Source organism: Lithobates pipiens, unplaced genomic scaffold (genome assembly GCF_037356315.1).
Source record: "Lithobates pipiens isolate NorthernLeopardFrog02 unplaced genomic scaffold, aLitPip1_a1.2 Scaffold_28, whole genome shotgun sequence".
In the NCBI taxonomy this organism is placed as follows: Eukaryota; Metazoa; Chordata; class Amphibia; order Anura; family Ranidae; genus Lithobates; species Lithobates pipiens.
In genome coordinates this window covers 49,038,505-49,064,604 of record NW_027507789.1, presented here as the reverse complement: position 1 = coordinate 49,064,604, position 26,100 = coordinate 49,038,505, and the positions used below count along the sequence as shown (strand labels likewise).

At 39.4% G+C, this 26,100-nt stretch overlaps 1 protein-coding gene across 1 annotated transcript in view; it reads right to left on the bottom strand.

Moving 5' to 3' along the window:
- The window catches only part of LOC143935370 (protein-glutamine gamma-glutamyltransferase E-like), a 33,844-nt gene extending 31,305 nt beyond the window's left edge, over nt 1–2,539 (bottom strand). Inside the window, exons 1-2 of the mRNA XM_077459191.1 lie at nt 2,398–2,539; nt 610–852 (exon numbers count right to left, since the gene is read on the bottom strand). Coding sequence (XP_077315317.1) covers nt 610–852; nt 2,398–2,509 — 355 coding nt within the window. The 5' untranslated portion in view covers nt 2,510–2,539. The remainder of the gene's footprint in view (nt 1–609; nt 853–2,397) is intronic.
- Nucleotides 2,540–26,100: the final 23,561 nt, after the last annotated feature.

Here is a 26,100-nt window from a genome sequence, read left to right as displayed (position 1 = left end):
TAGTATACATTAGAAGCTGCCCACATCTCTATAACCATTGTGTCAGTGGATGACGACCAGCATTATCCAGCCTGGTCCTCCTGAGTGGGTGTAACCATTGGCGATCTGCATGCTAGGAATGCCTCCTTATTGTGACTGACACCTGTAACTCTGCCAGCCCCTTCCACCAGCCACAGCGGGTGGCAGAGGTGAAGAGACACACTGATGATGTGACTGGGCCAAAAATATTCTATATAGCAAAACAACACAGTGTGAGTAGAATATTATTTTTGCTGGTGCAGTAAACAGGGAAACAGTGAGGTTATCATTTTCATTGACTAGAGCTTTAACAAGTATTTCAGTGTCCCCAAATTTACAGCCAGTGAAAATTGTCTGTTAGAGTTTTCTGACTGCTGCAAAGGATTTTCATTGCTTTGAAATACTCATTGTTAATCACATGAGACTCATAGATGTAAAGATCCTTGTAAAACAACTGTCTATGGTCAGTAATACTGATGTTTCCTAACTCTTCCTCAGATGAGTATACCAATGTTCACATAAATTGTTGAAAATGTAAATTGCTGTATAGTAAACAGATTTTTGTCAGTGCTTCAGTCAGGTAGGCCTTACCTAGACACCAGGGGTTGAAAAGCAGAATGAATTTGCCAAGGGAATATGTAACTGTTTGACCCATCACAGAAATCCGTACACTGAGGTCATATCTCCCTATGACTGCTGTGGCAGGACTAGACATGATTATCTTCAGGGAATTTCCAGGGCTGGACTCTAGGACTGCACTCCACATGCCACTGCTCCATGAGCTGGACAGAGGAAACTCCACATTTGTGTTGGCATATCCCGAGTTTGGTGGACCTTTTGAGGACACACAAAAGACAAAAAAAATGCATTAGTATGCAATCTGAGAGGGAAACATATAAGTATATTTTACCAGGATAGATGTAGAAAGCACAAGAAAAGTATTCATTCAAAACTGTATATTGTCATTATAATTTTTGCGTCAGTTATTCATATAAATAACGGTATACCAAAGTGTCTATTTCATATCCTCAAACTTTCCAAGATGAGAGCGAGAGACACAAGGTTTAGTACAAAGTATATAGGGTAAAGGACGCTGTCCTGTTACATCCCCAGTTAAACAACCCATGAAGAAATAATATGCAAAGATGATTACAAAAACTCATATAAAAAAGTGCTTCTTTCATCACTACTTTTCCTTCATATGGTGTTCCAAATAACAACTCAAATGATAGATGGTTGGATGGATGGTAGAACATTTTTTGTTAGAGTTGAATTCCAGCATTACCTTCAGTCTTACAAATTTGTACATGATCGTCTTCTGTACTGAAAGTGCTTACTCTGATTTCACTGCACACTGTGAGCTTTTCCATTGCACGTCCCCTTCTTTCCTGGTCAGCATCATATAGTCCTTACCTCCACAGCCTTACTTTACATGGCCCACCACTTTCATTTATTGGATTTCAGTTCTTGCAATCATGGAGGATCAGCATCACATTTGGCTGATACCTGGGGCAGTCTACCTGTAAATGTAACCTAGGATCACCAACTCCTTCAGACGAAGATCCACCCACCAAGACTTTTTAATGGCTCCCAAGAGCATATCCCCTGCTGTGCAAGACTACTGGACAGCCGTAATGTTAATTTGCTCATGATTTGGATGCCCATTTGGTAATTTTCAACATATTAGTTGCTCCTGTTGGATGAGATGTCCTGGATAATTACACACCTCTGATGGTTTTGCATATACAGTGTATATATTATTGTGTTTCATATTTATAATATATGATGGTTTTGCAACTGTGCAGGCATGTTTACAACTCTTCAGCATCACGTTGATCATTTTTGATACTTACATAACAGATTGGACTATTCTTAATACTATATTAAAGTTCAAGTGCACATTTATCTAGTCCCTTGGGGGGGAGGGGGTATTTTGTATTTAATATGATTGTATTATTTCTTTGAAGGCTATTATTTAATCAGGTATAATGGAGATAGAACAACCATCTCATACATGATGTTTTTTAGCTACATTCAAAGTTGGTGTCCATATCGGATCTGAGGCAGTTATGGTCAAAATGCCCTCAGGTCTGTGTTTTGGGGGTATTCTTTTGTAAAGCTAGGGATGCAAATGTGCTTTTTTCTAATATGTATTCGGGGACCTTGATGCTTTTGCCTTCTTCTGATGCCAATGACAAACAACCTACAAACACAACAAGAAAGTATCCAGTTTCTCAGTTCAGAATTTGTAAAACAAAACTGTGAAGTGTGGTCCTTGTAGAGTGTCTTCCCATCAATCTGAGCAACACAACTCCAACCCTAAACTATAAATTAGAGCAATCATAGCACCAATGACAGGAGATGCCAGATAAAAGATACCTGTGCGTGCAACAAACACTATACTCTGCCAGTCACGTAGTGGTTTGTTGAATTCCAGAGTTAATTTACAGGATTGCCCTCTACGCAGTATCAGTTCAGAGCTGTTAAACATATCCGTATGGTGGGCCTTTTTATTGGATTCTGCAAGAATAAGAAAGAAGTACATTTAAAGCAGGAAAGGGAACAAAAGGAAATTAAATATTTACATAATTAGGTTAAAAAAAGTCCATCTAGTTCAACCAATAGAACAAATAAATAAATAGTATGGCCCAATGATTATTGTGTAAGTAAATATAAGATATGTATCACCCCCTTAAAGTGCATTAAAAGTTTATATATATATATATATATATATATATATATATATATATATATTCGCAATAAGGGTTAATGTGTGATTCAGAACTATAATTTCTGAGTGGAGAAAGCTTCTTTTTGGCTTTCTCCAGATTCTGTAGTTTTTTATACAAACATTCAATCCTGTGTCCGGGTTTTGCTAGACTCCTGCAACCTGGCTGACTACAGAGGTATGTAGGGTTATTATATACTGGGGTCTGAGAATTGCTCAGAGCTCCCATTTTGGATACAGCTTCCAGTTTGGAGACCCCTCCTAGTGTGGGAGACGAAAGGTCTCCCCTGGGGTCAGGGGGCCCCAGCCAGAAGACATGAGACAGAAGTCTCATTGAGGGGTCAGAGGGCCCAGCCAAAAGTCAGGAGACAGCAGGTCTCGGTTCCAAGAGTCAGATCAACTCCTATCAGGGGTGTCGGGCGAACCCCAATCCTTAGGCCAGAGGTGGGCCATGCACTGTAACTGAAGGCTAGAGAGCCAAGTGTTCCAGGAGAGCTGGGTGACGCAGTCAAAAGGATTGGTAAAAGGAGTAGCAGTGCTGCAACATGTGAGCCAGGTGGCTCAGTATTTTTGTTCATGCATGTTATGTGGAAAAAAAAAAAACCTGCATGGGCAACTGATGTACAAGTGAAATTTTCATTTATTCAATAAAAGTGAGCTGCCACACCCTAAAAATTACAGTTTGGACTGGCGCAACTCATTGTAAATGCACCTGCTGCTTGAGTTTAATCACCCCCAATCTCATATATACTGTATCTCACAAAAGTGAGTACACCCCTCACATTTTTGTAAAATATTTTATTACCGTATTTATCGGCGTATAACACACATGTTTTTCCCCTCAAAATCAGGGGAAAATTGTGGGTGCCTGTTATACGCCGATCCCCCGCTGATTGTAAGCGGAGGAACGAGCCACTGCGATCATAGCCGAGTACACTCGGCTATGATCTCGGCGGCTCTCAGCTACACTCGGCTCCGCTTACAGTCACACCCAGTCCCGCCACTGGACCTGTGTTATGTTCATCATTGGGCGGGACTGCGAGAGGAACCGAGAGTGGCCAAGAGCCGATGAGAGCCACCAAGCGCCGCAGAGATACACAGGACATCTGGCTCTGTATCTTGGCGGTGCCATTTTTAAACTGGAAAGCTGCATTGACACTGGAGCAAGACTACACTGACAGGTCTGCAAATGACACTGGCACAAGGCTGCAATGACACTGGAGCAATGCTACACTGAAAAGTCTGCAAATGACACTGGGGCAAGGCTGCAATGACAAGGCTACACAGACACTGACAAGGCTGCAATGACAAGGCTGCAATGACAAGGCTACACAGACACTGACAAGGCTGCAATGACACTGACATGGCTGCAATGACACTGACAAGGCTGCAATGCCACTGGACAAGACTGCAGATGGACACTGATAAGGCTGCATTGATTGGCATTTAAATTAAATTTTTTTTCCTTAAACTCCCGTCCTAAAAGTTTCTTTCCTTAAAATTCCCTCCTAAACTTGGGGTGCATGTTAATACGCCGGTGCGCGTTATACGCCGATAAATACGATATATGTTTTCATATGACAACACTGAAGAAATTACACTTTGCTACAATTTAAAGCAGGGGTGCCCAACCAGTGGCCCACGGAGCCCTCTGATGTGGCCCGCGACCTCCCGCTCTGGCATGGCAGGTTGGCAAGCATCAGTGTTATGAATGAAGCAGGCGGTAGACGAAGCAAGCAGCTGCAGAGCAGAGCCGCATAAGCCGATGCTTACTGTATAGCACCGGCTGTGGAGCGCAGATGTAAACAGACTTGTGTCGGTTTACACCTGCCTCCTTCCAATCCAATCTGCTAAAAAAACGGAAAGTGGCTCCGTCCCCTTCCATTTGATCAGATGAGAGGGCCTGTACAGTAGAGTGGGCTGTGTCTGTGTCTGCTTTTCATACACAGAGGGGATGCAGAACTGTCATCTGCTCATTGTGGCCCACAACTGGTTACTAAGTGGCCCTCGCTCTTCAAAAGGTTGGGCACGCCTTATGTAAAGTAATGAGAGTACAGCTTGTATAGCAGTGTAGACTTGTATAATAAATAATATGTGGCGCTACCTTACTTCCTATTAAATATTAAATAATTAAATAATATATAAATTAATTCACATCAATAAAGTTCAATAAATCATAAATGTGCAAACCTTTGTTGTGATATTGTGCAAAATAAGCTAGAATTAAAGTGCAACACATGTATCACAATAATGTGCAAAACAGCAAAAAATAGTGCAAATATGATAAAATAATTTTTAAAAGTGCATTCCTGCATGCGTATAATACGCCGATACTGGGTGATCACAATAAACTTCTCAATAAGTCCCACAATGATGAATAGTCTTTCATAAAAATTCAAATTGATCATGCCACAAATAGGCGCAGTTCACTTCAAACAGTGTCAGTTCACCGACCTTCTGTGTTCAAAATGTGCTCCGAAGTGCACCCCTTGTTTTCCCGCAGCCTCAAACCTCAAACAATGGCCACTACAGGCCGTATGTCACTATATGTATAATGACTGTAGATTTCTCCTTGGCTTTTCGCAAGTCCAGCCCGTCATATATATATATACATATACCATCAATCATATACTTATATTAGATGATGGGGAGAGAGAAAAAGGGGCTCCAATGTGTAGTATATTAAAATTAACTTTATTAAAAAATATATCCTCACTTACAATTCAGCACAGTTTCTAGTGCTTATAAATACAGGTTACTTCCGGTCTCGGCCACGACCGGAAGTGATGACAATGACACCTGGCTCCTCCCTGATGCATTGCGTCACCGTTCATGTGACTTTTTCAAAGTGTAGACTTGCTGTCCCCTCAAAATAACTCAACACACAGCCGTTAATGTCTAAACCGCTGGCAACAAAAGTGTGTACACCGCTAAGTGAAAATGTCCAAATTGGGCCCAAATAGCCATTTTCCCTCCCCGATGTCAATGGGACTCATTAGTATTACAAGGTCTCAGGTGTGAATGGGGAGCAGGTGTGTTAAATTTGGTGTTATCGCTCTCACTCTCTCATACTAGACACTGGAAGTTCAACATGACACCTCATGGCAAAGAACTCTCTGAGGATCTGAAAAAAAGAATTGTTGCTCTACATAAAGATGGCCTAGGCTATAAGAAGATTGCCAAGACCCTGAAACTGGGCTGCAGCATGTAGCCTAGACCATACAGCAGTTTAACAGGACTGGTTCCATTAAGAACAGGCCTCGCCATGGTCCACCAAAGAAGTTGAGTGCACGTTCTCAGTGTCATATGCAGAGGTTGTCTTTGGGGAAAAGATTTATCAGTGCTGCCAGCACTGATGCAGAGGTTGAAGGGGTGGGGGGTCAGCCTGTGCTCAGACTATAAGCCACACACTGCATCAAATTGGTCTGCATGGCTGTTGTCCCACAAGTAAGTCTCTTCTAAAGATGATGCACAAGAAAGCCAGAAAACACAGTTTGCTGAAGACAAGCAGACTAAATACATGGATTACTGGAACCATGTCCTGTGGTCTGATGAGTGTACAAAAAGTGTTGCGCTAGAAGTAAATACGATGTGAAAGTGTAGTAATAATAACTAAATATCACACTCATTTATATTTAAAAATAATAAACGTCAAAAACAGTGCTTAATAGCAAATGAACTGTTAGACAAAAAAGAAGGAAAACCAAGAAAGTATTTTGCTAGAAAATCATAATTGTGCTCGCCCTTGGTGCAGACAAAGAGATGTGGGAATGTTCATTCCATCCGTGGAATATTTGATCCAAAGAAACACCCTGGTGCTGACACCACCACACACAGAAGAAAGATGTGAGCTTACCGACTCCCAATGACCCCAACGAGCATACGCTCCAGGGGTCAAAAAACGCTTTTCAATTATATCGATAGGAAATCCTCAGGTCAGAAAAGATGAACTTCCAATATTGATGGTAACTCCTCTCTTGTTCAAATTGAATTGGACACGGGGACAATACTCCCAGAAAGATCGCACTCTCACTCACGGAACCATATGGGACAAGAATAATTGGGCCAAATAGCGTAATTCCGTACAATAAAATAAATTTATTAAAATAAAATCACACTTACATTAAAGCAGTGAAATAAGCGCTTTGCAAATAGAACTGTGGTCTGATGAGACCAAGATAAACGTATTTGGATCAAATGTCAAGCGTGTGTGGCGGCAACCAGATGAGGAGTAAAAAGAAAAGTGTGTCTTGCCTACAGTCAAGCATGGTGGTGGGGGTGTCATGGTCTGGTGCTGCATAAGTGCTGCTGGCACTGGGGAGCTACAGTTCATTGAGGGAACCATGAATGCCAACATCTACTGTGACATAGTGAAGCAAAGCATGATCCTTTCCCTTTGGAAACTGGACCAAAGCCAGTATTCCAACATGATAACAGCCCCAAACACACCTCCAAAGAAGCTGAGGGTAAAGGGGATAGACTGATCAAGCATGTCTCCAGACCTAAACTCTATTTAGTATCTGTGGGTCATCCTCAAATGGAAGGTGGAGGAGCGCAAGGTCTCTAACATCCACCAGCTCCATTATGTCATCATGGAAGAGTGAAAGAGGACTCCAGTGGCAACCTGTGATGCTCTGGTGAACTCGATGCCCAAGAGTATTAAAGCAGTGCTGGAAAATAATGGTGACCACACAAAATATTGACACTTTGGGCCCAATTTGGGCATTTTCACTTAGGGGTGTACTTACCTTTGTTGCCAGCGGTTTAGACATTAATGGCTGTGTGTTGAGTTATTTTGAGGGGACAGCAAATTTACACTGTTATACAAGCTGCACACTCACTACTTTACATTGTAGCAAAGTGTAATTTCTTCAGTGTTGTCAGATGAAAAGATATAATAACATATTTACAAAAACATGAGGGGTGTACTCACTTTTGTGAGATACTGTGTAGTAGTAGAAGTGCAGTCGCTCTAAATCTAAGGGGTAGATCTGAAATTATTGGAAGCTCTGCTGATCTCATCATCCAGTCATGTGCAAGCTAAAAGGCTGTTTTTTATTTTCCTTGCATGTCCCCCTCGGATCTACAGCGACTTTTCTTCCTAGTGCACTTGCAGTGCAAAGTGGATTTTCCTTTAGTAAATAACCCCCTATATTATCAAAAGCATTGGGAAGCCTGCCTTGTACTTTAATGGCATCCCAGTCTTAGTCTGTAGGGTTCAATATTGAGTTGGCTCACCCTTTTCCGCTATTACAGCTTCAACTCTTCTGGGAAGGCTGTCAACAAGGTTTAGGAGTGTGTCTATGGGAATGTTTGACCATTCTTCCAGAAGCGCCTGAGGTCAGGCACTGATGTTGGATGAGAAGGCCTGGCTCACAGTCTCTGCTCTAATTCATCCCAATGGTGTTCTATTTGGTAGAGGTCAGGACTTTGTGCAGGCCAGTCAAGTTCCTCCACCCCAAACTCATTGATCCATGTCTTTATGGACTTTGATTTGTGCACTGGTCCAAATCATTTGACGGGGCAGCGCCCAAATAAAGTTGGATACACACTATACAATTTTCTGCAGATTTTTTCCTTAGGATTTACCAAAACCATGTAATATGAGGTCAAACCTTTAGGCCTCTTTCACACGGGACGGATCAGTGTGGATCGCTCCGTTGTCCCCGCTGAGCCGGCGGATAACAGGGCGTGCAGGGACCGCCCTGTCAGCTCTCCGCTCTCCTCTATGGAGGATCCGATCCGCTCTGCAGACGGATAGAAAAATAGGATTTTCCTCCATCTGCAGAATCGGACAATAGCGGAGGCGGACGATAGCGGGTGTCTGCTGAGGTTTATCCGCAGACACCTGCTATCCCATAGGAATGCATGTATGTCCGTATTTCATCCGCAAAAAGATGGATGAAATACAGACATAATGTCCACATGTGTGAAAGGGGCCTAAGAGTTTCAATGTTTATGTAATCAGGTAGGCCCTTGCGCTATATGGTTTTGGTAAATCTAAAGGAAATTAGACAACAAAAAGTTGTATAATGTGTATGGGGTCTAAGAAGTAGGACTTGTTTGCAACACAGCATTGTGTACATTTAAAAAAGTGACAGGTGCATTTGCAGCAGAAACATTTACAATGTAATCAGTATATAATTATTGGGGAGGGGTCCATCTGACTCTTTCGTGAATTTCATGATTGGTTTAGGCTGTCCAACCAAACTGAGTAGTTCTACTTTCCTCCTGTGATTAAACGTCCATTATTCCACGGTGATTGACACAGCAAGATAGAGCTTTTTCCTAAAATAGGTTTTACTGTTTCTTTCATCTGGGAAGATGACAGGTCACTTTGAACTCGTGTGTGATGTGAGGAATGCCGTTGGATCATGAACATATGTTTAAATCAACTAACAAACTTGAATGTATATAATGATGTGGGTGAATATCCTGTACCAATCGGCCCGTGTTCATAATGTTGTATTACTCAGATGTTAATCTGTCTCATTTTATTGTGACTGTATGTGCATGCCCAAGTCATCCCTCCTAATGGAAAACTATTATTAAGGATCTTGCTGATGTCACAAGAATAATATTTTTGGATGAGTACGATCAGCCAGGCCTGCTGAACACATGGCAGAGACAAGGTGTACAAGCACACTCACTTAAAAGGGAAGTTTTATCACAAAGAAAACATTGTCGATTTACATGTGGCTGTGGAATTCACTAGCAGATTACGTAAATAGCAGTACCTATACACACTACATGAACAAAAATATTTTCAATCCCGTGAGCACACAGTGACGCCATTGTGCAGCGTGACAGTGTTATCATGCTGGCCTTGGTTATGTCACAGGTTATGGAACCTTCACATGCTAAATTCATTGTAGGCGCTCTTAGAAAGAGGCTTATTATATAAGAATAATGTGAATTGAGAATATAGCAACCAATCAGCAGTAATATTTTCAGTTCTGGCTGCCCTATACTGATAAAGGGAGACATTTGATTGGTTGGTATGGATTACTACACTTTAAAGCAGTTATTCTGAACCAGAATTCAGTGGAATCCTAGGGTTTCTTCAGAGGTTGCTAGAGATTCCTTGATTCACCTCCAATTTGATGGTGCCTTGATAGTTGATAGTTCTGAGTCTAATGCCACTTGAAAGAGCCAGTGGCATGACACCAATGATCATTTTAGTTGTCTGGAGGGTGTGGTTCTCTGACTACCACTATAAGAATGTAATTTTTCCCACTGCCCATGAATGTAAGGGACATTTTTGCTATTGTCTCCTTATAAATTTGTTTTAATAGACATTCCCTTAAACCTAAAATTGTTTTCAAGGGTTCCTTGAGGGTAAAAAAAGAGTTGAGAAAGACTGCTTTAAAGTGGCACTAAATTCAGGTTACATATTCAAGTTTGGATTCTTATATAAAAACTGATCATTGTAAGCTCTTCCAATAGTGAAATTTGGTTTGTCCCAGTGCATGCAAAGGTGGGGTCTGATATAAATAATGGCATGTGAAATTAGAAAGGAATTCATATGCTGAATGCTATCATTACAGATAGTAACTCATACTAACAGATTATTAATACAGTTACCAGAATACCCACACAAAATAACATGTAAAAACTTGTATGCGTAATCACAATAAACCCAGTGCTGCAGTTAAAACGTCAAATCATTGTGAAACCATATCATAAATATCCTGCTACTATACATGTCTAACTGGGTACCACATGGACTTCTTTTACATAATTGGCAGGTTTGTTTGCACTGCCTCCAAATACTTTTTAATCATTATGTGCCCTATAATTATTATGTTTGATCATTCATGTTGCTCAGATTATTTTAGCAGGAATTTTTATAGTTGCAATCTTAAAAATTAGGTAATCATATAAATCTTGTGTTATATGCCATCCTGCTGATTGCCATGCTGCTGAATTCTGCAATCTGTATACAAATTACTGGTGCTGATTTTATTGGAGATGTTACAGCCTTGCAATTATAGAGTAACCAGCTCCAGCACATTACTGGCATTTCAAGGAATTTTCCAATATCATATAACTGAAATAAGTGGGGTACAAATAGTAAAGGTGGATCACTCCCAATAGGGATAGGTTTTTTTGCTTGTTGGCGCAAGGTGTGGGCCACTGGATACCTCGTAGCAGTGGGTATTTCCAGTCAGTTTCTAAACAATGTAAAGTGAAAATTTACCTTAAGCTAACCATACATTATAGATCCATCAAAGGACCCTTAAAATATATTTTATGTGTCAGAGAACCCCCCACTAAAAATGATTATATCTACAGTTCAAGGTAGCATGATCAGTAGTTTGTAAATAGAGTATTTGACACCAAAATCCAGATTATGTTTAATGCCACCCTTGCTGTATATTACAAAATAGTTTCAGTAATAATCATGATAGAAAGAAATGCCCCTTTCATTGGTGGTCAATGGAGAATGGCCTTCCTTACTTTGAAAGTCAGTGGAGAAGTGCCTTATTACATTGGATGTCAAAGGAGAAGGGCCCTACTTATATTGGGGGTCAGTAAAGAACTGCCCCCTTAATGAGTAGGGTAAGGGCCTACTCTACACTGGTGGCCAGTGCAAGGAGGGCCCACTAATACTGGTTGATAATAGTAAGAAGACTGCTGATTATTGATGGTCAGTGTTTTTTTATCTGAAAAATGAGATGGTTCATTGGTGCCATACCACTAATTCTGCAGAGAGACATTTTCCCCAGAATTATGCATACACCATCAGATAGGTCTTTAATCCATCACGTCTCACTGCTTAGGAAACTCTTATAAACTTCTGAAGGATACCTGGTTGAGAGATATGGATCTACTATTTTTCTATTCTATTTTTACAGTTCTTCATTCCTTGAAAACCACAACTTAAAATTTATTAGGTAATCGCTAGCTTGGGAAAAAGGTTACTGTAAAGCAGATTTCCAAGTTGTGGTTACAAGCCACATTAAAAGGGTGATTCACCAAAGTCTATGTGTCCCCCTGGGCCAAATTATTAATTTCCAACACTCAAATTAGGAGTAAACGACCGGCATTTGCTAGTGGATGTTTCAAGAAACATTGGCTGTTTGCTAGTTTATATAAAACATATATATATATATATATATATATATATATATATATATATATATATATATATATATATATATATAAAATCTTAGTAAATCATCCTTTTATTGTAGAATACAGCAATAAAATATCCATAATTCTATACATTTCATACTGGGTTCGTGCAGACTCTGTTTATGAGAATCGTTTTAGAGAGCTGATGTTTGCTTTTTGTGAATCTGTTCTTTCTTATTTGGAGATCCTGCCAGTAACAGCAGTTTGTGTTGCAGGGTGACAACAGTAAGCCCCGCCTTGAAATTAGCAGGAGCATTATCAACCTGCCACATGTGCTCTTTCAGTGGGCCATTGGGCTGTCTATTAGATAGACCTGAATCTCCAGGTAAGAAAACTGTATATAGTGATACCAAACACACTGAAAATAGATGTTGGGTTTATGTACATTTTAAAGTGGAAGTCCAGCTAAAAAATTTCATAGGTAAATGTTACCCTCACTTTGGTTAGATGTCCTCTTAATTCTGCCTAAATAAATGGAAGTGAGGGGACATCAGCCACGAACATCAGCCAGACCTCCCCCTTGAAAGGTTTGACTGATATTCTACTTTAAAGTATAATTAAAGGCAGAACATTTTCTTTTTAAGTTTTGGATACAGTGGAGAGGGATTAGAACACTAATCATGTATTTATTGTTGTCTGTGCCCCGTTAGGGAGAGTCACCCTCTCTATTTGTTCTGGTGACCATTATCACTGAAAGTGAAAGTAAAAGAAATCTCCAAATTTGGGGTTGTCCCCAGAGCTGTAATAGAGAAGAAATCTTCAATTGGGGACACTAGTTCTGGTGATCCTGGCGACAACCAGGAATTCACACACTTTGGATGGATTTCCTCTCACTTTCTGTTTTAGTCCCAAGGCATTTCCTATTTGCAGGGATTTACACTCACTTCCTTTCTGCCTATGAGACAGGAAGTGAAGGGAAATCTCCAAAATAGAAAACAGATTAGGGAAAAAAAATTTGATGGATTATAATAGTCCTTTGCTCTATCCAAAATGAAAAAAAAAAGGTTTGCCTATAGTTCTACTTTAAAGTATATATGGAAACTCAAAACTTTTTAAAATTTTGGGTAGAGCAGAGAAAGGTTGAAAACTCTGTTAAAAACTGTTTGGTGGCTGGGTGTGTTGGTTTGCCTGATGTTGGTCTGTTGGCAGGATTTACATTATACTTCCTAAGCCACAACAGGAAGTGATTGGATATCTAAAGTTAAGAGAAATTCCTTTCTTAAACATCTGTTACAAGAACCATTGGAATTGAATTTTCTGCTTTACAACTGTAAAATGTTAATTTTAACATCACTTTCTATCCCAGTGACAATGGTTATCAGGAAAAACACCATGAAAAACAGATAGAGTGAATCTTGCAGCAATGACACAGCAATAAAAACATAACAGGGGTTCCAACAAAACAAGCTGGAGGAAACAACAAAAACCAAGAAACACATGGTTTCGATAGACTGCCGAACAGACTTTTCTATGGTCAGGATTTCCTGAAGCCGATGTGTACTTTTGGTTCAAAATGGCCTAGTACTTTGGAATTAAGATCATTAGCTAAGGTACTATTGTCACAAAAAAGAAAGGACATGGAGTTAAGAAGTTCTGTTTTCATGAACTGTTTTCTGTTTTCCTAAGAATACGATGTATGTTAATTATATTACCAGCAGATAAATATTGTGACTAATCAGACACATGTAATGTATGACTAATGGCCCGAGTATTGCATAGAAACTCTGATATCTGTGTATACTACGATTATTAGCTGACTATGAAATTTCCACCTAAATATGTCCCATGTTTTGTATTTGTTATCAGTTGTACCCTCCCCCAAATAAAGGATTGAAAAACGTGGAAATGTGGAAATGATGCATATGGCAATCAGTTGAAATTCGAGCCTCATTTTTGGCTACTCTTTGCTTCTACAAACACTTCAGTTACTTTCTATCTCTTTTGTATAGAATACCCATTTCAGGTAGTACATATGTGGGCCAATATTCACAAGTAATATGACCAAACTAAGCATTTATTGCCACAGTCATGAAGTAAAAAATAACTGAAAAGCAAGCACTTACAAAGATTGGATGAGTTTGTTATACTCAGCTAATTGTTGGAAAAGTTTCCAACATTCTTGCTCTGAATTTTGACCAAAAAAGGTCTTGGTGGGTCCTAGCAATGCACAGTCTAAAAGCGGATGGGCAAATATTATGATGCCCATTATTCTCCATTGCCATTTATGCTAAGTACCCTTTGAGATTTTTCAACTGAAATTCTTATGTTTTCAAAATTAGCAGAAGGGAATGATGTTCTGTAGCGGTAACACATTTCCAAATGTGCCACTGGCAGCATCACCAAATAAAAATACAGGTAAAAAGTCTGAAAAAAATGAATGCAGCCACCCTGTCTTAGGACAGGTAAGCTGTGACATATATAACATGTTTGTTTTTGGGTTTAGAGACACGTTATTTCTGTGTATAATTATATAGATGCTAAGTATAGTCATTTTCACACCATTTTTGGTAAATTTTAGCTTTAGGTCATCTTACTCAATTCTACACTGTGAATATTCTACATTCAATGTAACTTAATGTAAGTGAAATTAAAGTTAAAAAATAAATATGCTTATTGGCAGACCTTTTTTTTTATTGTAGAAGAGACTTTGTAAGTCTCTTCTGCCAACAAGCTCCACTATCATCAGTGGCTATCATCAGTGGCTGCCCAATGTCTGAGAATATGTTGGGCTCTGGATGAGGGAATTATAGGAAGTAAGTCCCTCCATTACATGCACATTATGGAAAATGCTCACACAGCCACAACCCCCCAACACACATGCACACACATAATTCTGCTTTAAGTTTGGAATAAATTATGCAACAGGATTAAAGCAATTGCAGGATCTGCTATGGTCCAACAACCACATATCAACACTTGATGGGTGGCCTTCGATTTACAATACTTCAGACCAGCTTCATCAATAAAAAAAAGCACTTCTTTATTAATGTTCTTTAAAATCCATACTACAAAAACCCTTTCTTTAAAACTCTTTAAAAAATAGACTTATGCAACATTTCAAAGTTGAATGCTCCCTTTTTAAGCTGTATATGCTTGGAGACATTGCAAAAGCGTAAAATATTCTTTTGTTAAAAATGTATTTTAAAGATCCATAATAAAGAAGCGTTTGTATGTGGGGTTGGTGCTGGCCCGAAGCATCACATTCAATATGGCCACATACAAATAATATATAATCTGTTTCATTAATTTGCAATTATTTTTGCAATTTTATAGAGCACAGCAGTGGTTTAAATAAATAGTTCAAAACACTGGGGCAATTCATAGATTAAAGAGAAAATAAAGATGGAAATATTTAAAGTTTTCTTACAGCTTTACCAAAGCTTCCCGTTTACCTTTAGTACAAATGTCCTCTTTGTAAAACAAACTTTTTGTATAGAATAGTGAATAGTTAAGGGACTATGTCAGATTTTTTTTCCCTTTCACGTCCTATCCCAGGAACACAGCAGAAGCTAAGAGGAGATAAATGGCCCCTTTAACAGGATTGCTCCTGTACCTGTGACAACTTCAAATTATTGGACTTCCAATTACTTTCAAAGACATGGTCACCAGGTTCAGTGGTGAAAATGAATATCCCTAGTGGAGACCTAGACAGCCATAAAAATCAAACTTGAGATTCTATCCCTTCCACATTCCAAAATTTTACCAAAAATTTAACATTTAGGCTTTGCATACACTTTAATAACTAAACGTGGTTTCACCTAAAATATAACCAATTCCTTGGAATCACTGGACAAAGTGTATTGCTTTACTGAATGTTTACATTAAGGTTTGTATTGTGTTTTGTACTGCTTTATTGTAATACTATGTATTGCATTGTATTTTGTATGGCTGGTATGTAAATACTATCGTATATTGTATTTACACTGTGGGTTCAGTTATAGGAAGACACTCAATTAGAAGCTGAAACTTTTCTTCAATAAAGCAGTACAAAAACCTTATTTTTTCTATCAATAATCTGCCTTTGGCTTTATACTACCATAAAATAATAAATTAATCTTTGTAACATGTTTTTTTTACAAAAAAAAAAACCAAAGTCAGAAAATAATCAATTAACTTACCGTCCATGGTGCTTTGAAGTCCTCTCTCTCTGCTTTGTGGTTTAGATAGTGCTTGGACAAACTACCGGATGAATGTGAATCAACCATTATTTGTATCACTCACTGCCCTCACTATTAAAATTCCAGTGACTGAATGTTTTATGAGCGTGTTAATGGGACATGCCTTAATGCTTACACTGTACACTCTCTTCCTGATCTACTGCACTGCACACATGATATCCCGGAAGTGCCAAAGTGAAGAATGTGCCAGTCTACCATCTCCTTGGCACGCACTTCAACATCCACAAATGAAAACTGGCTGGAACGTTCTGGCTGGAACGTTCTTGTGACTGGGAACCCGTCTATCAGTATGAACTGTTCCATGAAGTAAATCATATTTTTACAAGCTCTTGCAGACAGTTCAGATTAAACCCTCAAACATGCCTGGCCTAGTTCCTTCACATGTCCCAGATAATTTTTACAGCTAGGGACATGCTGTGTAGTTTGTTTTACACTAAAATGATTAAGGGTGGTGCAAAGGCACGTTGTATTGCAGACACAAATGTTGCTGTTAAAGTTTATCTAGCTGCTCAAAACCTGTACATCACAGTGTCTTCGAAGGTTTGGCTGAATTTGTTAGCCAAAGCTGAATTAATTTACTGTAACTGACATTTACCGTAGTTAAAAATAAGGGTTGATTTAATAAAGCAGTAAAGAGTGTTCACTTTGCAAGGCAATTTTTCCTTAGCTTAGTGAATAAAGTAAAGCTGTGTTGATTCCCTCATCAAATTTGTTTACATTTTGCTTCTGCTTTATTAGGTATTTCTTTCACAGTGAATTTTCACCACATTCACAAAGTTAAAGTGGCGTTGCACATAAAAAAATTAAAATGCATCAAAATTCCTAAAAAAGAATTGAACTCACCTATAAATGCCTGTTGCTATGGGGTCCCTCGTAGTCTGCCATCTTCAGTGCCTGGGCTCCTAACATCACTTACCCTTGGCGCAGGAAGGGCTCAGCTCTGCCCCCTCTCTCCTGTCAATCATCTGGACACATGACAGGTTCCAGATGACTGCGTGGCCAATCATGGCGCGTGGCACCACGCGCGCATGCGCAGTGGGTGCCCAGCTGCAAAGCCACAGCCAGGTGCCCACAGTTAAAATGCCGGCACCACCGAGTGGAGGGGGGGGGGGCGAGTGGGGCTTCGTTCCCCCGCATCTCTGGACCCTGGGACAGGTAATGGTCCGATTATTAAAAGTCAGCAGCTGCAGTATTTGTAGCTGCTGACTTTTATTTTTATTTTTTACAAGGGGCACTCCTCTTTAAGTAAAAATTCTCTTTCAAAGTGAAAATTTCCATCCTTCAGTAAAGTAACCCCAGTGAATTCCCACTTTGATATGGCATAATTGTTGGAAATTTGGTAAAATTGGTAAAAGTGATATCATTTACTTGATAATTTAAGTTAGCCAATAAAGTTAATCTTTAGATACAGAATCAGTAGGATAAGGGCCTACTCTTCACTGGTGGTCAGTGCAAGGAGGGACCACTAATACTGGTTGTGAATGGTAGGAAGACTGGGGATTATTGGTGATCAGTGTTTTTTTATCTGAAAAATTAGATGCTTCACGGGTGCTATACCACTAATTCTGTAGAGAGACAGACATTTCCCCCAGAAATATGCATACACCATCAGATAGGTCTTTAATCCATCACTTCTCACTGCTTAGGAAACTCTTATAAACTTCTGAAGGATACCTGGTTGAGAGATATTGATCTACTCTTTCTTTCTATTTTTACAGTTCTTCATTCCTTGAAAACCACAACATAAAATGTATTAGGTAACCGGCCTGGGAAAAAGGTTACTGTAAAGCAGATTTCCAAGCTGTGGTTACAAGCCACATTAAAAGGGTGATTCACCAAAGTCTATGTGTCATGGCCAAATTATTAATTTCCAACACTCAAATTAGGAGTAAACGACTGGCATTTGCTAGTGGATCTTTTGAGAAACATTGGCTGTTTGCTAGTTTATATAAAACATTTTTCTTAGTAAATCATCCTTTTATTGTAGAATACAACAATAAAATATCCATAATTCTATACATTTCATACTGGCTTCATGCAAACTCTGTTTATGAGAATTGTTTTAGAGAGCTGATGTTTGCTTTTTGTGAATCTGTTGTTTCTTATCTGGAGATCCTGCCAGTAACAGCAGTTTGTGTTGCAGGGTGACAACACTAAGCCACTACCTTGCAATTAGCAGGAGCATTAACAACCTGCCACATGTTCTCTTTCAGTAGGCCATTAGGCTGTCTATTAGATAGACTTGATTCTCCAGGTAAGAAAACTGAATATAGTGATGTCAAACACGCTGAAAATAGATTTGGGGTTTACATACATTTTAAACTGGGTAGAGGTCCTCTTATTTCTGCCTAAATAAATGGCACCAAGGGGACATCGGCCAAGATCATCAGCCAGACCTCCCCCTTGAAAAGTTTGACTGATGTTCTACTTTAATGCCTCATGTCCACGGACGTTTTTACAGCCGCTTTTTTGAGCGTTTTTTGCAGCTTAAAAAAAGTCTCTTCATGTTAGCCTATGGCCTCATGCCCACCATGGCATTTTTGAGCTGTAAATGGTATAGCTGTTTTTAAGCTGCAAAAAAAAAAAAACCAGGACCAGTGCGTTCTGAGGCTCGAGCACTAGAGCTGTAAAAACGTCAGACGCAAAGGGTGTTAAGCATGATTAAATGAGGCTTAATGCTGTGTTAAGCCTCGTCCAGCATTTCTGTCTCTATTCAAAATCATTATTAGCCTGTGGGAGCCCATTGATTTGAATAGAGGTTGCACCAGAAGTCGGATCCAGAGGATCCAACTTGTGGTGCGACTTGTGTGCTGAGAATCTTGAGGGGGAACGCGAAAATTCAAAAAAAGATTTGTTTGAGGTCAAGACAATATCAGACCCTTCTGTCTGGTATGGATCTTAAGGGGTACCCCCACCCAAAAAAAATGGCGTGTGGATTCCCCCTAATCCATACCAGACCCCTATCCGAGCATGCAGTCTGGCAGGTCATAAAAGGGGGGGTGAGCGAGTGCCCCCCCCCTGGACCATACCAAGCTGCATGCCCTCAACATGGGGGGTTGGTGCTTTGGGGCACTCAAGATTCTCAGGACTCAAGTCGCAACGCAAGTCGGATCCTCTGGATCCAACTTCTGGTGCGACCTCTATTCAAATCAATGGACTCCCATAGGGAACCATTGATTTTGAATAGAGACAGAGAAACAAGGCTGAAAGCCAGCGCAGAGTAACGTTCATTAAATTCACTGCAAAACATGGATAAAAGCACGTTTTTAATGTCGCTTTTTTCCTGGCATCTGTACTTGTTTTACAGCCCATTTTTTAAAACATCCGTGAGCATGTAGCTTAAAGTATAACTAAAGGCAGAACATTTTCTTTTTAAGTTTTGGATACAGTGGAGAGGGATTAGAACACTTATCAGGTCTTTATTGTTGTCTGTGCCCCATTAGGGAGAGTCACCCTCTCTATTTGTCCTGGTGACCATTATCACTGAAAGTGGAAGTAAAAGAAAACTCTAAATTTGGGGTTGTGCCCAGAGTTGTAATAGAGAAGAAATCTTCCATTGGGGACACTAGCTCTGGTGATTTCCTTTTTGTCTATGGGACAGGAAGTGAAGGGAAATCTCCAAAATAGAAAACAGATTAGGAAAAAACAATTTGACGGGTTATAATAGTCCTTTGTTCTATTCAATATGAAAAAAAAAAAAAGTTTTGCCTATAGTTCTACTTTAAAGTACATATGGAAACTCAAAACTTTTTAAAATTTTGGGTAGAGCAGAGAAAGGTTGAAAACTCTGTTAAAAACTGTTTGGTGGCTGGATGTGTTGGTTTGCCTGATGTTGGTCTGTTTGGAGGGTTTACATTATACTTTCTAAGCCACAACAGGAAGTGATTGGATATCTAAAGTTAAGAGAAATTCCTTTCTTAGACATCTGTTACAAGAACCATTGGAATCAAATTTTCTGCTTTAGTGACAACTGTAAAATGTTAATTTTTCCATCACTTTCTATCCTAATGACAATGGTTATCAGGAAAAACACCATGAAAAACAGATAGAGTGAATCTTGCAGCAATGACACAGCTATAAAAACATAACAGGGGCTCCAACAAAACAAGCTGGAGGAAACAACAGAAACAGCAAAAACAAGAAACACATGGTTTTCGATAGACTGCCGAACAGACTTTTCTATTGTTCAGGATTTCCTGAAGCCGAAGTGTACTTTTGGCCCTACATGGCCTAGTACTTTGGTATTAAGATCACTAGCTAAGGTACTATTGTCACAAAAAAGAAAGGACATGGCGTTAAGAAGTTCTGTTTTCATGAACTGTTTTCCTAAGAATACAATGTATGGTAATTATATTACCAGCAGATAAATATTGTGACTACTCAAACACATGTAATGTATGTCTAATGGTCTGAGTATTGCATAGGAACTCTGATATCTGGGTATACTATGATTATTAGCTGACTATGAATTTTCCACCTAAATATGTCCCATGTTTTGTATTTGTTATCAATTTTATCGTCCCTCAAATAATGGATTGAAAAAAGTGGAAAAGTGGAAATGATGCATATGGCAATCAGTTGAAATCCGAGCCTCATTTTTGGCTACTCTTTGCTTCTACAAACACTTCAATTCCTTTCTATCTCTTTTGTATAGAATACCCATTTCAGGTAGTACATATGTGGGCCAAGATTCACAAGTAATATGACCAAATTGAGCATTTATTGTCACAACCATGAAGTAAAAAATAACTGGAAAACAAGCACTTCCAAAGATTGGATGAGTTTGTTATCGTCAGCTAATTGTTGGAAAAGTTTCCAACATTCTTGCTCTGAATTTTGGCCAAAAAAGGTCTTGGTGGGTCCTAGCAGTGCACAGTCTAAAAGCAGATGGGCAAATATTATGATGCCCATTATTCCCCATTGCCTTTTATGCTGGGTAGTGGGTACTCTTTGAGATTTTTCAACTGAAATTGTTTTCGAAATTAGCAGAAGGGATGGATGTTCTGTAGCAGTAGCACATTTCCAAATGTGCCACTGGCAGCATCACCAAATGAAAATAAAGGTAAAAAGTCTTAAAAAAATTAATGCAGCCACCCCGTCTTAGGACAGGTAAGCTGTGACATATATAACATGTTTGTTTTTGGGTTTAGAGACATGTTATTTCTGTGTATAATTATATAGATGCTAAGTATAGTCGTTTTCATATAATTGTGGGGAAATTTTAGCTTTAGGCCATCTTACTCAATTCTACACTGTGAATATTCTACATTCAATGTAACTTTATGTAAGTGAAATTAATGTTAAAAAATAAATATGCTTATTGGCAGACTTTTTTTTTGTTGAAGAGACTTTGTAAGACTCTTCTGCCAACAAGCTCCACTTTTTTTTTCTATGACAAACATATGCACAGCAAAACCATCATCAATGGTTGCCCAATGGCTGAGAATATGTTGGGCTCTGGATGAGGGCAATATAGGAGGTAAGTCCCACCATTACGTGCACATTATGGCAAATACTCACACAGCCACAACACCCCCCCCCCCCCCCCACAACACACATGTACACATATAATTCCGCCTTAAGTTTGGAATAAATTATGCAACAGGATTAAAGCAGTTGCAGGATCTGCTATGGTCCAACAACCACATATCGACACTTGATGGGTGGCCTTCATTTTACAATACTTCAGACCAGCTTCATCAATAAAAAAAAGCACTTCTTTATTAATGTTCTTTAAAATTCATACTATAAACACCTTTTCTTTAAAACTCTTTAAAAAACTGACTTCTGCAACATTTCAAAGTTTAATGCTCCCTTTTTAAGCTGTATATGCTTGGAGACATTGCAAAAGCATAAAATATTCTTTTGTTAATAATGTATTTTAAAGATCCATAATAACGAAGCATTTGTATGTGGGGTTGGTGCTGGCCCGAAGCATTACAATATGGCCACATACAAATAATATACACTCTGTTTCATTAATTTGCAATTATTTTTGCAATTTTATAGAGCACAGCAGTGGTTTTTATAAATAGTTCAAAACACTGGGGCAATTCATAGATTAAAGATAAAATAAAGTTAAGGGCCTATGTCAGATTTTTTTCCCCTTCACGTCCTGTCCCAGGAACACAGCAGAAGGTAAGAAGAGATAAATGGCCCCTTTAACAGGTTTGCCCTTTGGGCACCTCCTGTACCTGTGACAACTTCAAATTATTCAATTATTGGACTTCCAATTATTTTCAAAATCATGGTCACCAGGTTCAATGGTGAAAATGAATATCCCTAGTGGAGACCTAGACAGCCATAAAAATCAGACTTGAGATTCTATCCCTTTCACATTCCAAAATTTTACCAAAAATGAAACATTTTGGCTTTGCATACACTTTAATATCTAAACATGATTTCACCTAAAATATTACCAATTTCTTGGAATCACTGTACAAAGTGTATTGCTTTACTGAATGTTTATATTAAGCTTTGTATTTGTTTTGTACTGCTATATTGTAAATGTAATACATTGTATTTTGTATGGCTGTTAATTAAATACTATCGTATATTGTATTTACACCGTGGGTTCAGTTATAAGAAGACACTCAATTAGAAGCTGAAACTTAAAATCTTAATTTTTAAAAAATACCAAAGTCAGAAAATAATCAATTAACTTACCGTCCATGGTGCTTTGATGTCCTCTCTCTCTGCTTTGTGGTTTAGATGCTTGGACAAACTACCAGATGAATGTGAATCAACCATTATTTGTATCACTCACTGCCCTCACTATTAAAATTCCAGTGACTGAATGTTTTATTAGAGTGTTAATGGGACATGCCTTAATGCTTACACTGTACACTCTCTTCCTTGGCTACTGCAGTGCACACATGATATCCCGGAAGTGCCAAAGTGAAGAATGTGCCAGTCTACCATCTCCTTGGCACGCAATTCAACATCCACAAATGAAAACTGTCTGGAACGTTCCTATGTAAATGCTTATCTTGTGACTGGGAACCCGTCTATCAGTATGAACTGTTCCATGAAGTAAATCATATATTTACAAGCTCTTGCAGACAGTTCAGATTAAACCCTCAAACATGCCTGCCCTAATTTTTGCACATGTCCCAGATAATTTTTACAGCTGGGGACATGCTGTGTGGTTTGTTTTACACTAAAATTATTTAGGGTGGTGCAAAGGCACGTTGTATTGCAGACACAAATGTTGCTGTTAAAGTTTATCTAGCTGCTCAACACCTGTACATCACAGTGTCTTCTAGGTTTGGCTGAATCTAGTAGAGTAGAGAGTAGAGAGTGTTTACTTTGCAAGTGAATTTTTGCTTAGCTTAGTAAAGCTGCTTTGACTTCCCTCATCAAATTTTTTTTACATTTTGCTTGCGCTTTATTAGGTATTTATTTCACAGTGAATTTCCACCACATTCACAAAGTTAAGTGAAAATTCTCCTTCAAAGTGAAATTTCCCATCCTTCAGTAAATTAACCCCAGTGAATTTACACTTTGATATGGCATAATTGTGGGAAATTTGGTAAAATTGGTAAAAGCGATATACTTTTCTTGCTAATTTAAGTTAGCCAGTAAAGCTTATCTTTAGATACAGAATCAGGAACGGTTAAAACCCCTATTTTGTTTTTGCCTCATTGGAGAGATTTCTCTTAATTTTTGGTCTTGAAACACACCAGAAAGTGAAGGAAAACCTTTCCAAACTGAAGGCGGTGGTCTTCTTAGACAGTGATCACCTGAACATTTCCCCTTCATTGCTCTTCCATTGAAAACTTTAACATTTAGGATTTTCCATCACTTCATGATGTAGTCACAGAAGTCACCAGGATAAATAAAGAGGTTGAATCCAACCAGTAGTCACACAGACAGCAATAAAAACCTCGTTTTCTATACAGCATTGTTTGACAAACCCCCTAATGAACACCACTACCTCCATGCATCAATAAGTATAGCACACGGGAAAGTCATAGGCAGGTGCTGTAGTATGTCCACTGACCTGAAGGTGGCACTACACTGTTCTATCAGGTTTGTCAGGTTACATAGGTCACCAAGTAGTCCCCTAGCATGGGCTCCATTGGACCATTTTTGGATTGCCAGCATCTCTTATTTAAAGTTGAAATCCTGTGAAATTTGGGTGGCCATCTTGGATGCAGGAGATGGGGGGTTCTTCTCTGGGTCCAGACTACTAAGCCTGTGATATAAATTGGAACAGTGGTCCAGTACAGGAAACTCACTCGCTCCCATATGTGGGCCTTAGTCAGCAGCATAATAATAACAAAGGCCTAATAGAGAATTAAGACCGAGGCCCGCAAGGGAGAGAGATGGTGAATGACACCCGCGAGGAGCAGAAGGATGTTGCTTATCACTCTTTGGATGTGAAGTCATCATAAAAAAACAAACAATGGAAAAACAGCGCAACAAAGAAACTTGTGATATGATATGAGAAAACACGTAAAAATCATTTATTAAATATAAAAAAAAATTACAAAGACATCTGATCCTCCTGGGATCTTGAAAACACACAATCCATCGATCGTAAAGAATGTAAACTGACAGATGCTTAGTGATAAATCACCCCTGAAGTCTTTTGTTTGTGACTTTAAGATAAAAAAGCTGCACTGCCACCAATCAGCTAAGACATGGGGACTTGGTTATTGTAAGCAATCCTCCCCCAAAACAGGAACTATGTTCCTGAAGTCACTCACTGTTACTGGATGGACTGCGGGACTGGGGCACCGCCGCGCTGAGCCTGTGGAGTGGAGGGGAGGTGTTCAGTCCTACTCCGTGTGATGAATCAGACTCTGGGACAGAGGTGCGGTGCATGCTGAGTGGTGTTGATCAAAGATGGATGCAAGGTGGCGTCCGCCTGGCGTGACGGGGGACTTGAAGCACAACGCACTAGCCTAGCGTGTGAAGCCGCTTGTTCGAGCGGTTGTTTGTCACGTGGAAGGCTCCGTAGTGAGGAGGGTTGCCATGCCGACTGGCCTGCTTACATGTTTCGCGCGCATGCGCTTTTTCAAAGCTCAATTTAATAAATGATTTTTACGTGTTTTCTCATATCATATCACAAGTTTCTTTGTTGCGCTGTTTTTCGATTGTTTGTTTTTGTATCTTATCCCACTAAGTCCAAAGTGGTTTAGCAGCCGCACATTGACACCAACTATAGGACATAATTTTAAATAACGAGTATCTTATCATATGGATAACCGTTCTCAACAAAAGGATCATTCATTTGTGCACCAATGACTCTTTTTGTTTATGTTGTGAAGTCATCATAACCTGGGGTTCACCCTGAAGACACCAGCCCTGGAGGAATGCCTTTGCTGGACTTTGTATTGCACGAACAATACCTTTGCAGAGAAGCCAGGGCAGCACACAGCCTGTAGTTAGAATAGGGAATTAGGGAAGTTTCTTGTACCTTGTGCTCTGGACTCTGTATTTACCTTTTTCGCACTTATCTAAGTAAAGCGTTTGAACATTGTCCCTGCCTAGTCTGAAGTTATTGAAAGGGATGTAACTGGCACACATGGCCTACTGAGTGAGTCTTAAACACATTGGGGTATGAAGACATTACCCAGGGTGGAATGGCCTCTAGCAGGAAAGAAGATGTTGTCAGCACTCCTTCTGCCAGTGGTCTGTCTCCAAGCGCTATGAGAGCACATTCGCACTGTACACAGGTCCCCATCCTGTACATGTGTGGAGCCAGCGCAGGGTGCATGACAGGACCCACTCCGCTACTGGGAATGGTAGTGGAAAAAGCTGGACAGGTGGATGTGGATAGAGCCCAGAGTGTTCCTCCTAAATGCAAGTGACAGAGAAGGTGTACATTGTCACGGGGACACAAGAGTTAACTGGAGAACAGTTACGGTTCAAGTGTACATGGTATACATTCATCTCGGAGAGTAGAGGCCTGCCCTAAAGTTGAGTATTCTCTCATGGCAGCCTCAGCCTTGTCCTGGGACATTGATAAAAATGGCACAAGAGTAATGGTACCCCATGTGTAGTTAAAGTGTTTGTTAACCCAAAAAAAAA